Source organism: Lissotriton helveticus, chromosome 10 (assembly GCF_964261635.1).
Source record: "Lissotriton helveticus chromosome 10, aLisHel1.1, whole genome shotgun sequence".
Taxonomy (NCBI): Eukaryota; Metazoa; Chordata; class Amphibia; order Caudata; family Salamandridae; genus Lissotriton; species Lissotriton helveticus.
The window spans coordinates 302389724-302404071 of record NC_136071.1 but is presented as its reverse complement, the minus strand read 5'-3'; the positions used below and the strand labels follow the sequence as shown (position 1 = coordinate 302404071).

Below are 14348 nucleotides of genomic sequence, written 5' to 3'. Positions count from 1 at the left end.
GTCCCTCAGCAGAAAGCAATTCTTGTATTTTACTGTCCTCTACTGGACGTTTTCTATCAAGACAGTTAAATATAGGCAGTTGAACAGAAAAAAAGTCCCTAAGTGGAAACAGACAAGTACTAGGGCTGATCTCCAGAACCCACAAAGTACATATACATATAAGTATATACTAAAGTATATAAAAGAGGTCTCGAATGCTCGACCTAAAAACTCTTAACGTCTTTTTTCATTGCTGTTAGTCCTATCTCTCTCATTGACAAACACTGGATTCATTTATTATGTTTAATAAGTGATAACTTTAGATTGGGGATAGGTAGTATGTTTACACTTAAATGAAATATAATTCAAAATCCTCCTTAATGATGAAGTCAGATTTTAAGATGCAATTCTGAAAATTTGACGGGAACATTGTTTATATCGCATGCAATACATCGCATGCAATTACAATGCGGTTGTAACAACAACCGTGTTGTTACATCGCAAACCATTACAACGCAAGTCGTTACATAGACTTGCTGTAGGGGACAGAAGGTGTTGGATTTAAAATCCAACTCCTTCCCTACTGTTGCAAAGACTGGAGTTGGAATAGTGAATTATACTATTTCAAAATCCAGCGCGCCCCCTACAGCAAGTCATTGTAACGACTTGTGCTGTAATTGTATGTGATGTAACAACGCGGTCGTTGTAACGACCACGTTGTAATGGCATGCAATGCATCGTATACGTTGTAACGTGGCCTATTCAAATTTGACATTTAGTAACTTGGGACCTCATCTACAAGAAAATGGTGCAGCGCTGTGCCATGCTGAGTCATTTTCAAAGCACAGGGATGCGTCGTATTAACAAGAATGTGACACATCCCTGTGCTATCCCCTGTTATGTGCACAATTGGCTACCATGTGCCAGGCCAGGCACCCTTGCGTCATTTTGCAAGGCTGCCTGCAATTAAGGGATGATTGTTTTTGGGCGGAAAGGAACACCTTCCTACACAAAAACAATCATTAATGGCATTTTCCTCTTTCTATGCGAGCTGCAGAATGAGAAAGCATAGAAAGAGGGAAAACGAAGAGAAAAAAAAGAATTTCTCCTCGTTGCGCCATTCCTTTGCCTCCCTTGGGGATGCGTAGGATTCTGATGCATTCCCAGTTTTACAAACTGTTGTAAATCTGGGAATGCGTCAAAATACATGGATGTTGCGTGGCAACACCCACAGCATAACCTATGGAATGCCTTTTTCAAACAAATCTGTGACAGAGGCCCATATTTACAAGGCCATGAAAAGTCATGCAGGGTGACTTTAGGTGTACTTGTAATTATGGGCACTCCCATTGCGCCGCCGGTGTTACAAAAAAAGTGACACACCGGTGGCGCAATGGGCTTGTAAAAAAAGGACTTTGGCATTTACAGCTTTACATAAGGGATTTTTTTCTGAAGTCTGGTGTAAATCAAACTAGTTAAATTTGAAAGGGTACATATTTATACTTTAATGGCCTCTGATTGATTACCCTTTACCCGATTTGCTGTAGACAATCTTCTGAAGAACACTGCTTAGGACTTCACTTAAATGTAAGTGGTAACAGTGACTATTGATGTAAATTGATAGTTCACCCATCTGCCCATCTGTTGGTTCTCCGGTTCTCTCTCCCCGTTTAGTGGTCGTTGAACTATTCAGATGGTAGAAGTCAGCCAGATCTGGCATAAGAAATACCTTATCAACATGGGCTGTGGCTGAAAAAACCTCTGTCTCCACAAGCTTGGAAGCCCTTATCTGTGTAGGGCAGAGCTTCCACCACCATGTCCACTATGCGTTTCCTTGTCCGGATCAGCAAAACATGAGATGGTGTCCTGGAAAGGAAAAACTATGATTGTCAGGTCCGGCTAGGGAAGTTTTAATATGGAAGACACGTTACTTAGGGCTGGCAAAGGCTTGGGACCAGCCCTCCAAGCTGTAAATGTGCCGCTGGTCATCAAAAAAGTTAATGAATTTGCATTGTACTTCATAAAATGATAGGTTCTTGCATTAGAGTCTGTGCAGTTCATGACCTTTTGCTGTTCATTAGGTTTTGTTCATCAGAACCATAAATGTTGTTATTTAAATACACTGCCTTCCCCCATCCAATTATATGAGAATGGCGAACTTTAAAAAAGACGTGCAGGGTCATGCACAAAGGTTAGTGGGAAAAGCTGTAAATAAACTTTAACATCTTAAATAAATTATCTCCGAAATAAAGTTGGAGGAAAGATCTAAAACAAAATTATTTTTTCACGAAATGTAATTTTTAGAAGACTATACACTTTACAACTTTGGGCAGTTGTGAAGCTTGCCATTTTCACATACATACCAGTAGCACAATTATAATTATACGTGGCACAAAGATAGCGCCTTAAGCGTTAGAGGGACCAGCTGCTTTCAGAATTAGCAAGGCAGGCAGATTCTCAGCTGTCCTTGTTGTGCAATAGGATCGAGGGCTGCCCCTCATTAATGAGACCCAACAAGTCTTAAACCAGTTTGGTGTTGCTTGTGTTCTTGTTCAAAGGTGACTTGACCGGCAGTTTGGGCTGGACCATTCCTTTTGCAGGAGGACAAAGACTGATTTGCATATGCTTGCTCCCTGCCAGAGAAGGAGGGGCAGATTCACAAGCCCCTTGCGACAATTTTGCGCTGCATTGCGTCACTTTTGTGACGCAGCGGCTGTGTAAACTTTGCAGCCAATTTACAACGTGACACATCTAGGGAGATGCGTCACATTGTAAAGCCCTGCGTCACATTATACCTGTGTCAGGCATAATGTATGCAGGGTGGTTGTTCTCACACAGGAAAGCCTTGTAAAAGTGACGCAGTGAAATCTACAAGCTTTCACTGCACCACTTCTAGGACGCCACTGCGTCAAAACCTTACGCCAGTTTGAAGCAAGCAAAAGAAGTAACGCAGTACAATAAGTATAGGCCTCAACATGCATTGCTGGGGTTGTCGTGCGCACGTCACAACTCCAGCGATACGTGACTTTTGGGCCAACAGATGCGTCAGAATTTGTGACGCAGCTGTCAATCCTTGTGCCAAGGTGCACCGTATTGTAAATACGGAGCATCCATGGTGGTGCAAGGATATCGCGGACTGGTGCAGGTAAACTAAGACATCTCTACAGATGCACTAATGCAAAGCTCCCTCCACTGGGAGGAAGACTCCCTGGTGCACAGCGCAAAGAGACACGAAGTGTCTTATAAACAGTTCATCTGATTAAATCCAAATGTTAAATCCAATACTCAAAGAGGTTCCATGATTGTTTAATTCACATCAAATCAATAGTTCATCAATGTTTCGAGGGGACGTATACATTATCCAACTTAAAGGGTCATCCAACAATTAATCCTCCCAATGCATTTCGGGCAGATGACTGGCCCTTCCTCAGGGGACAGCTCTACAAACAAAAAAGAAAATATTCAGATATCATAGGTGTTCAAATATCATAGGTGTTCAACTGCCTTCTCTCTAAAACACCAATAGGTTCTAAATATGGTGTGGTGAACCTTATGCGTGTAAAGTAAACCATGAAAAACTAACCTGTGTCAGCAGAAAAAAACAGCGTGAATGCCCGTGCAGGATTTATGGACAGTGAACAAGACTAAACCAAACATCGTCAAAGCTCAAGACATCACTAAATGCAAAGTGAACGGAAACGAAAAAGAAAGGATAGAGTGCCAGACAGTCTCAAGCCACCAAGGTTACCCAAAAATGCCGAATCACCGAGGGATTCATGAAAACACACAGTTCAGTACTCACGGATCGATTACATCCGTGGTTGATCGTTACGCCAAATCTGGGAATAAACGCATAACCATAAGTATCACATCATTAACGTGAGCGGACTTGTATACATGATAAGTCAGGTCCCCCATGGGGAGTATTTACAGGATAGCCGATATGTGATAAGTCTCTATTCAGCGCGGTGACTAGGAACCCCGAGTATACTGGGTCCCGGCACTCTGTACACTGGGCTTAGACAGGATCTCCTTGAGATTGCGTCCCCTTGTGTACGCAAACATCGGCGGCTGTGCAAAGATTCCTTGAAAATCAGGTTCTAGACTGAGTAAAGACCAATGTTTAGAAATGATGTTCCTAAACCGGAAGGAATCTTTGCACAGCCGCCGATGTTTGCGTACACAAGGGGACGCAATCTCAAGGAGATCCTGTCTAAGCCCAGTGAACAGAGTGAACCCGAAACCTTCAAAGGCCTCAGACCCTGCTACAACTGTAGCAATTGTAATAACTGTATACAGGGTAATATCACCAACCATCCCATGAAGGGTTACCCCATCAAACTGCGAGTGAACGCCACCTGTAACTCTAATAACCTGATCTACATGTTGAAATGTCCCTGCGGGAAATGTTACGTTGGCCATACGGAAAGAAAAATCAGAACCCGTTTACTGGAGCACAAGAGTAACATAAGGACTGGAAACACCAAATCTACAATAGCTGTACACTTTGCTGAACAAAAACATACAGTGGCTCAGCTTAAGTATCTTGTATTGGAACAAGTCACCCCCACACACAACAACAAACAGACCCTCCTGAAGAGGGAGAATTTCTGGATCCGCTACATGGCGACGATGCAACCACACGGTTTAAATGACCGGATGGAATTTCTGTGTTATTTGTGATTTATATATGCCTGCTTTATCATGGTGACTCTTTGATTTGATGATGTGAATATTTGCGTGCTTACATTTATGGTGATATCACCTTTCCAGTTTCATTGTTTATGTTTATTTTTTATAATACGTTGACACATTTCAGATTTATTATTGTGATGTTTTTGATACATTACATTTACATTTTGGCTTTCTATCTGATATTGGAACTTCTTTTCAGCTTATTCATTAGCAGTGTTCATCTTTCTTTGTTACCTCAAGATGGCGCCCATTTGGCGTTGCACCCTTAGTCCACTTTCTATCTTCATGTGCGCGTCACACGCCGACTTTAAACTCACCGGGACCCAGTATACTCGGGGTTCCTAGTCACCGCGCTGAATAGAGATTTATCACATATCGGCTATCCTGTAAATACTCCCCATGGGGGACCTGACTTATCATGTATACAAATCCGCTCACGTTAATGATGTGATACTTATGGTTATGCGTTTATTCGCAGATTTGGCGTAACGATCAACCACGGATGTAATCGATCCGTGAGTACTGAACTGTGTGTTTTCATGAATCCCTCGATGATTCGGCATTTTTGGGTAACCTTGGTGGCTTGAGACTGTCTGGCACTCTATCCTTTTTTTTTCGTTTCCGTTCACTTTGCATTTAGTGATGTCTTGAGCTTTGACGATGCTTGGTTTAGTCTTGTTCACTGTCCATAAATCCTGCACGGGCATCACGCTGTTTTTTTCTGCTGACACAGGTTAGTTTTTCATGGTTTACTTTACACGCATAAGGTTCACCACACCATATTTAGAACCTATTGGTGTTTTAGAGAGAAGGCAGTTGAACACCTATGATATTTGAACACCTATGATATCTGAATATTTTCTTTTTTGTTTGTAGAGCTGTCCCCTGAGGAAGGGCCAGTCATCTGCCCGAAATGCATTGGGAGGATTAATTGTTGGATGACCCTTTAAGTTGGATAATGTATACGTCCCCTCGAAACATTGATGAACTATTGATTTGATGTGAATTAAACAATCATGGAACCTCTTTGAGTATTGGATTTAACATTTGGATTTAATCAGATGAACTGTTTATAAGACACTTCGTGTCTCTTTGCGCTGTGCACCAGGGAGTCTTCCTCCCAGTGGAGGGAGCTTTGCATTAGTGTTACTGTTCTACGCTGTTTAGGTACAGACAGCGTTCTTCCCAGGCAGCACGCCACAAATTACCACTGTTCAATTTTGGTCGTACCTAGCTGTGCAAGTCCGTTCTCTTTCATCTCTACAGATGCGTCAGTTTCTTGTAAATTTACCCCTGGGCATTCTGCAAGGAATCCACTCTTCAGTTTTTACTATTTTAATCCAGCTCGAAAAAACAAACCTGAAAGAACATCATAAACTATTTGGGCAAGCATACACATAAGTTGCTGCAGAGAAATAATGCTCCTAGACCGGATGCTGAAGCATTGGAATATCTTATGATTTTCTCCCCGGAGCAGCCAGCAACATCAATGACCTTTTAGCCAAGATATTTGGAAATGAAATTTCTGGCCTCATTTAAGAAAACGGAAATTACCTGTATTATATCAATCAATCAATCAATCATGGGCTTATAAAGAGCAGACTACTCACCTGGAGGCAGGTCTCAAGGCACTGAGGGAAAGGGCGGGGGGTTCACTGAAATCTAGAGGGTCACTGAGTTCCATCGAAGAGCCAGTTCTTCAGGTCCCTTAGGAACTTAGGGAGCGATGTAGTCTGTAGGGGGTGGAGAGGGAGGAAGTTCAAAGCCTTGGCCGTGAGGAGGGAGAAGGAGCGACCTCCTGCTCTGGTTTTCTTGATCCAAGGTACCTTCGCGAGGGAGAGCTAGGCCGAGTGGAGGGAGCGCTGGGGAGCGTGGCACGTGAGGAGGTAGTTCAGGTTGGCGGGTCCGGCGTTGTGGAGGGCCTTTTGTGCGTGGGTGAGAAGCTTGAAGGGGATTCTCTTCTCAACAGAGAGCCAGTGTAGGGTCCGTAGGTGTTGGTTGATGTGACAGTGGCACAGTAGGTTGAGGACTAGTCTGGCGGCTGCGTACTGGACGTTCCGGAGTTCGCGGTGAGGTTCTTGTTGATCCCGGCATAGGGTGTGTTGCCGTTGTCCAGTCTGCTACTGATGGCTTGTGTGATGGTTTTCCTGGGTTCGGGGTGGATCCAGTTGAAGGTCTTTTGGAGTAGGCGAGGATGTGGTAGCAGGAGGAGGTGATGGTGTTGACCTGGTGGTCCATAGGGGTCCAGGGTGATTCCGAGGTTGCATGCATGGTCCATAGGGGTGAGGGGGGTCCCCAAGGTCGGGGGCAACCAAGTGTTGTTTCAGGTGTCAGGTGTGTGCTTATGATGAGCACTTCGGTTTGGTCCGTGTTGAGTTGTAGGCAGCTGTTCTTCATCCATTTGGCGACGGCTTCCATTCCATGTTGAAAGGTGTGTCTGGCGATGTTGGGTTCATTGGAGAGGGAGAGGATGAGTTGGGTATCGTCTGCGTACGAGGTGATGTTCAGTTCATGCGCTCTGACGATGGATGCAGGCGTGCCATGTAGATGTTGAACAGGGTTGGGCTAATGGTGGATCCTTGTGGGACTTTGCATGTGGTTGGAGTGGGTTCTGAGAGAAATGGGTGGAGTCTGACTCATTGAGTTCTGCCAGAGAGCAAAGAGAGGATCCAGTCGAGGGCCTTGTTCCGTATACCCACTTCGTGGAATCTGCGGGCTACGGTATGGTGAGAGACAGTGTCGAAGGCCGTAGAGAGGTCCTGGAGGATGAGGGCCACAGTCTCTCCTCTGTCAAGTAGGGAGCGGATGTCGTCTGTTGTCGCAGGTGCATTTTCTGAATATTCAGGGCAATTTCAGACCTGTGTTAAAATATTTTCCTGGGTGCTTTTAGCTTCATTTGACTTTGTGCATAAAGGACATATACTATTTTATTCAAGGTGAACCTCGAAATGCAGCGTTCACTCACCTACCAAGATCACACTATTCCTGGTCAAAGGCCCCCTCAGTGCAGCAGCTCACCATAATACAGAGGGCAAGCATTGTTACAACATCGCCTACGAACCAGCACACCAAAAACACACTCATCTAGCTGTTAGGATGGTCATCTCTACCCCATCCTACACCAAAGCAATCATTTTTCCCCCGAAATCAGAACAAAGTACTAATATGTGAAGGAAAGGCTCCCACTCAGCTGAAATTATTTGGACTCGAAGTCTGCAGCCTTCCGTTTACTTTTCCTTTCATCACAATCTCTGTACCTAAACAGCCAGGACTCCCACCTGATAAGCCCACATTAACTGATGTGCTTAATTTGAGCCAAACTTTTTGTCAACACTTATGACAGCTGGCATATGGTGGCTCTATTTGTGCAATTTAGCGATGAGCTCAATAACAGTTGTTTATACATTCAATATACGTTACAAATTACAAATGCCTGCCGCCCAAGCCATTCTTATATTTATGACAGCCTTGAACACTCGGAATTGTCACAGTATAGCAGTGTGATGGTTAGTAGCTGTGTAGGAACTGTCATTGGCAGCGCTGGCAGTGGTAAAGGGTGGTACAAGCTGTGGTGGCCTGCTGACGAGGGCCCTGGAACTTATTGTTTTATAAATTAAGCACTGATTAACTAAAATATACTTCCCCTTTATGGAATCTACATGTACAAACTATAAATTAATAAAATGTGTCTATTACTTGCAGATTGTGAAAAATTGTACTACAGTGATTCGTAAAGGCAACAACACTGCAGACTTGCTTTGTGACCCTGCAAATTCAGAGGTAAGTGCACCACTGAGATAAAACATCTGAAGAAATACCTGTTGACTATACAGGCAACCAAGATGTATATTATAAGACAACACAACCTCCGGGGCATATTTATCAATGATTTTGAGTCACCCATGACAATGCTAGGGGCCAGGCATCCACCCATGGATTTTGGTGCATTTCCAGATTTAACAACACCGGTAAACCTGGGAATGTGTCAAAATGCTACACCTTCCCAGGAGAGGCACTACAAGGGATAATATTTAGATTTCTTCCTTTTGCTTCCTCTTTTTAAGTGTGCTGCTTAGAAAGAGGAAAATGCCCCTGGGGGTTGTTTTGTGCAGGAAGCTGTCCATTCCTGCACAAAAACAATTGTGCCTACAACACAGGCACCTTTGCACCATGGCACATGGTGCCTGCATGGGGCTAGGCAGCTTAAGGGGTGCCTGCGCAAGGAAAGAACAGGAATGCCCCATGTAATGATAAATACAGCACATTCCGGCCCTATCCCTTTAACGCAGTGCAGCACGGTAGCTTGCTGTACTGCATGAAAGTTTGATAAATGTGGCCACTGGTGTATAGTTACCCTCAATGAACTGGCTTTGGTGCAGTCCTATTGGTGTAAACAGGCAACATACTTGTATGTTTTAGAAACTATTGCAATGATAGAAAAAAATTGTTCCCTTGGCGACTTTAAATTAAATTGGGCAAAAGTGTGCTGAGAACATTCTGGGGGGTGAAAAGAAAAGGGCAGAATTGAGTGTATGGATTATAAGGACCTCATTCTTTTTTGTGATTGAACGTTTTCTAAGATATATTATTTAAAAAGGACACCTTACTCTTAAGCATTATCAGATAACTATATATGTAGAGTGTGGCAACAATATATATGTAAGCAGCCTAAAATAAGGCTCAGCTAAACATTCAAGTACAGATTCAAAACTGAATATCATGTTTGTCTAAAGAATAAATGCTGATATTGAGTAATACCAGTCCCAGGCTGCATCACACCGGTTGCAGATGATGAAAACACCGTAAACCAAATTTGTCCAGTATCCTCTTTAATGTTCATAATATTGTACGATTGTTGAATTGGTAGAACAAGGTAATTCCAATATTCAAGCGCATGTATAATGCCCAATAGCCTTTAATACAGTGTGTTAGATTCCCGGTTCCATGCATGAAAAGCGTTTTAACCCAATGCATTTCGGTTCATTTAAGGCACTTCGTCAGGGTTTTTTTCTGTAAAATTGAAAATCAAAAACATTTGCCGTTAAACTGGTTTAAAAGCCTCAACACAACGATATTAATCAATTGCAGTAAACATTATACGTGTCTATATCTCCCTTGTGAAAGCCTCCCATAAACAATGCTTTCCCTCTAAAGAGCGTTACATAACGCTACCAAATTATGTTACCAAGTCAACAATTTCTGACTTCAGCCCAAATTCGCCGAAACGTCAGGATTATTAGATGTTAAACAAACCCGCTGAACTACATAATGTTCGGTAATCCCTCATACCTCTGTTCTTCGATCAATATGTCCACTCTTTTCCTGTGAGCTGTTCATTTCATTCTCACATTTAATTTGTCAAATTTTTAACTTCATAACCACTCCCACCTAATTAGCCATTTGTTTCAAGCCACCTGTTCGGACGTCCCCCAAAGAAATACAGCTCCCATGAATCATCATATCAGTCAGTCAAACCTTCCCAGATAAATTCATTATCCCCATTAATTCTCGAGTGTGGAACCGCCCTTGGTAACTAAATCGAAAACACTGCCCTTCTCTATTTTGTTTAAAATGCATTGCTTATGTAACACCCTCATTACCCATAGCTTGATTGTCAAACATGATACGATGAAAAAATCAACATCTATATGATATAAGAAGTCAACACGAATAGTTAAGACATAACAGTATGTGAAAGGGGGGGCGGAGCTTGCCGGCAGCCATGGCGGCCGCGTGAGCCCATAGCTCCGTCTCGTTGTTTTTTCGAACCTGCATTATCCTGCATCAGTACGACCATCTGCTGGGGATACTAAGCCCCACTGCCTAGTTAATGGTGTGGGCAAGCTGCGGAGCCCTGACGCATGAGACAAGGCACAGGAACATCGGAGAGGACGAGAGGCGCAGCCGGTGACGAGAGAGGCCGCAGAGCCGCGTCCTCGAGTGCAGCTTAGAACCGTGCTGCGTGCATGTGCGTGCGGATCCTTCGAGCGCAAATACCCGGAAAGCTCTTGGCGGAAGTCTGGTGTCGCCAAACCGAGCTGTGAGGACCTGCGGTGGGGGGACTCTGCCTTCCTCCCCCCCACCCTACTGCTGCCGGGAGTGGTGCGGCGCAGTGAGCGATCAGACACCTACCCGCGAGTGAGGCGCCTGGAGCCTGGTTCCTAGCAGACAAGGTGAAGCCTTCCCCGCTTTCTGGAGGCTGCGGTGTAATCAAAGCGGCACAGGACTCTTCCTGCTCTGATATTGAGGCTTGCCTGGGGGCTGGGGTGCACTGCGGAGCCCCGGTGATAAACCATCTGCCACATAACGAGCAGGAGGGATACCCTTACTGGCGATGACACTGTTATTGGGTGGTGACTAAGAGAGGTCCTCCCTCTGGCTAGTCTAAGAATAGAGACACCGGCCAACTAGTGTGAATTGGAGGCACTATACTTGTTTTAAGCACTGATGGACTAAGACTGGGCCTACATGGGCAACCCGCGGTGACATGAGACCTTGTACCTTGGGTGCCCTAAGCGACAGCGCCAACTAGAAGAGGCCCTGACCTATGGGCGAGGCTGAGCCGCGTGGTGAACCTGGGGGTGATATATAGCTCTGACTTGCAGCATATTGAAGAGGCGAGACTGGGACGACTTCGGGCCTACGCTAAGCGACACTGTGAGTTTGGTCTGCGGTAATCCTACGAGAGTGGTACACAACAGATTAGCTGTGCTGCCCGGGCTCCTCGTACCCGCCTGGCACCATGGGGAAGGGCGACAAGACTCAGAGCAAGCTCACTTTCAAACGCTGCTCTAGGTCCCAGGAGGCCTCGGGCGCAGATAAGGCCATCTCGACTGATGGAGCGGACACCACTGAACACTCTGACATTAAAACCATGCTCTTAGCCATGGAAAAAGGCCTCCAGTATAGCATTTCATCCATAGGCACCAAGATCGATGCCCTCACCTACAGGATGGACCGCATGGCGGAGCGCATTGACAAGCACGCCGAAAGATTAGACATGTCCGAAAGAAGACTCACGGAAGTTGAGGAAGCACAAACAGAGCTGGACTCGGATCACAAGAAGATAGAGAAACTCATGCAATCACTACAGGAGAAAACGGAAGACTTGGAGGCCCACTCTCGTCGCTCTAACCTCTGCATCATGGGCCTTCCGGAGTCTACACAGACGGGAAATATGGAAAAGTTCATTGAGAAGCTCCTGAGTACTCTCCTTGGTGAAGACCTGTTCTCTCCGATGTTTGTAGTTGAGCGTGCGCACCGCTCGCTGGGCCCCCACCCGCGTCCGGGAGCCCCGCTGCGTCCCATTATCGCCAAGCTCCTCAAATACAGGGACAGAGATGTGGCACTCCGGCTGGCCAGGGACAAGAGATCGCTGCAATATCGGAGATCTCACTTTATCTTGACTTCACTGCAAGGGTGCAGGAGGCCCGTAGGCACTTCGCCCCGTTCAAGCGACAGCTCCGTGACCTTGGTCTGGACTATGCCATGCTGTATCCAGAAACACTGCACGTCAACCGACAGGGGCACTCCCACCTCTTCACAGACCCTAAGGCTTTACAGCATGCTCTGAAGGAATGGTCTAGGGACCACTGCAGAGACGCCAACAAACCATCGGACGGCGAGAAACAGTCCAGTCAGCTGGACGAGCAGGAGTGACACCAGCTTCTTGCGCACCTGGCGAGACTATGGAGTGACTGAGCCACAGCGAGCAGAGTGATCTGGTTCTTGGAAGTGAAATGCATGCCGGCTTTGCCCTTGGAATAGTTGCATCTGGATATTGGCGGAGATCCGAGAACTATGATCTGCTGTCCCAGGAGGACCGACCGTGGGTGAGGTATCCGCAGAACTCATGGTATTTGCCGTGGACAGCCACGCGGGGACATTTGTCAAATGACTGGCTCTTTTTGGTTTGATGGGTGGATATGTGGAGGGGGGAGGGGGGATAATGACTAGAGGTGTGGCAGCCAGTACTGCAGGCATTGTGATTAGATGTCGAGTACAAGATCTTTGCTGATGCATGTAATAAGATAGGACGAGTAACTGGACTAGGATAACTGGCAAGTTGTGTAACCAAATCACTTGCTTGTTGTCTGGCAACCTCGGCCCCCGCGCGCAATGCACTCTGCTTGATCAGCGGGAGGTCGCACAGTTGGGGTCTAGAGAGGGAGGGAGGGAGGGCGGGGGTTGTTCCAGCGAGGCCTTGTTGGGGGCAGTCTGCTGTGGGTGGGGGCGGTGAAAGCTTTGAGTTGGGATTGTTTATTGGGGGAGAGGGGGTACTGTTTTTGGTTTTGAGCATGCTACAGATCACAGACATACATAGGACACGCACTTACAGGAAATTCAGGTATTACCTCTATGGCAAACACGGCTGATCAAGATAACACTACACTGACACCCAAAATTAGGGCACTCACATGGAATGTTTCTTGGGCTGAATGATCAAAGGAAAGTTGGGACGGTGCTTAGCTACCTACAGCAACAACACATTGACCTGGCACTCCTGCAGGAATCCCATCTGCCGTTAACGGGCAGAATGCTACACAGCAAGGGCCTTGAGGGCAATATAACTGCGGCGGGCTTCACGTCGCATGCCAGGGGAGTGCTAACCTGGGTGAACCCAAAATCGAAGCTCACTCTCTAGCTTCTGTGGGCGGACACGGCGGGTAGATTTGTTGTCTCCAAATGCACAGGACTGGGGATGGAATTTGTGATAATTTACGCCTATGGCCCGAACTATGACTCCCCAGATTTTTTCCAGGCTTTAGCCGCGATGGCCAGAGAGTATGGCACAGAACACCTACTGTGGGGGGGGGGGCGGGGGGGACTTCAATTTAGTGCTCGACCCTGCTCTGGACAGATCCGCTGGCTCTACACAGTTTGATCACCAGTCTGAACTTAGACGATGTATGGAGGATGAGGCACCCCGGACAGGGTGGGTACACTCATTATTTGGCTTACTATGATATCCATACCAGAATAGACTACTGGCTGGCGTTGTCCCCCATGTTGGGACGGGTGCGAGACTGTAAGGTCCTACCACGAAATCTGTCTGATCACTCACCAGTACTGTTGCTACTGGATGCCCCAGGGAAGACCATCCCAAAGTTCACGTGGCGATTTCCTCCATAATCCCTCCTAGAACCGCTGTTTCGAGGAGAGCTCACTGAGGCTATCGATACCTTTTTTGAGATTAACGTAGGCTCCATCGACAGTTTCCAAGTGGTATGGGAGGCTTTCAAAGTCTACATAGGGGCATAGCGTTGTCGAAACACTCGGGGATACTCAGGTCCATTAGACAAAGACTGGTGGAATTGGAACAACAGTTGGCGCTCTTGGAGGAGCGACAGCGACGACACTCTGACACTGCAGTAGGTGATGAGATAAAGTCACTTCTGACTGAATACCATGAGGAAGCTGATAGAGAAGTTAAACACCTGGGGAAATATGCATCGGGCCGGACATACGGGGAGGGGGAGAGACCTAGCTCAGTTCTGACTAGAATTTTGAACGGGAAGAGAGGACGGCAACAAGTGACAGAAATAAAAACGGGAGAGGGTGTCGTCTTAATGGACGAAACAGACATAGCACAGACCTTCAAGACCTTTTACTCTAAGCTGTACACATCCAAAAGCGGTGACTTTGATGACGACATACTCGAATATCTCGAACAC

At 46.0% G+C, this 14348-nt stretch overlaps 1 protein-coding gene across 1 annotated transcript in view; it reads left to right on the top strand.

Annotated features, from left to right (window-relative positions):
* Nucleotides 1-14348, top strand: part of LOC144785168 (cathelicidin antimicrobial peptide-like) — a 116196-nt gene that overhangs the window by 35802 nt on the left and 66046 nt on the right. Inside the window, exon 3 of the mRNA XM_078664231.1 lies at nucleotides 8377-8454. Within this exon, the coding sequence (XP_078520357.1) occupies nucleotides 8377-8454 (78 nt within the window). The remainder of the gene's footprint in view (nucleotides 1-8376; nucleotides 8455-14348) is intronic.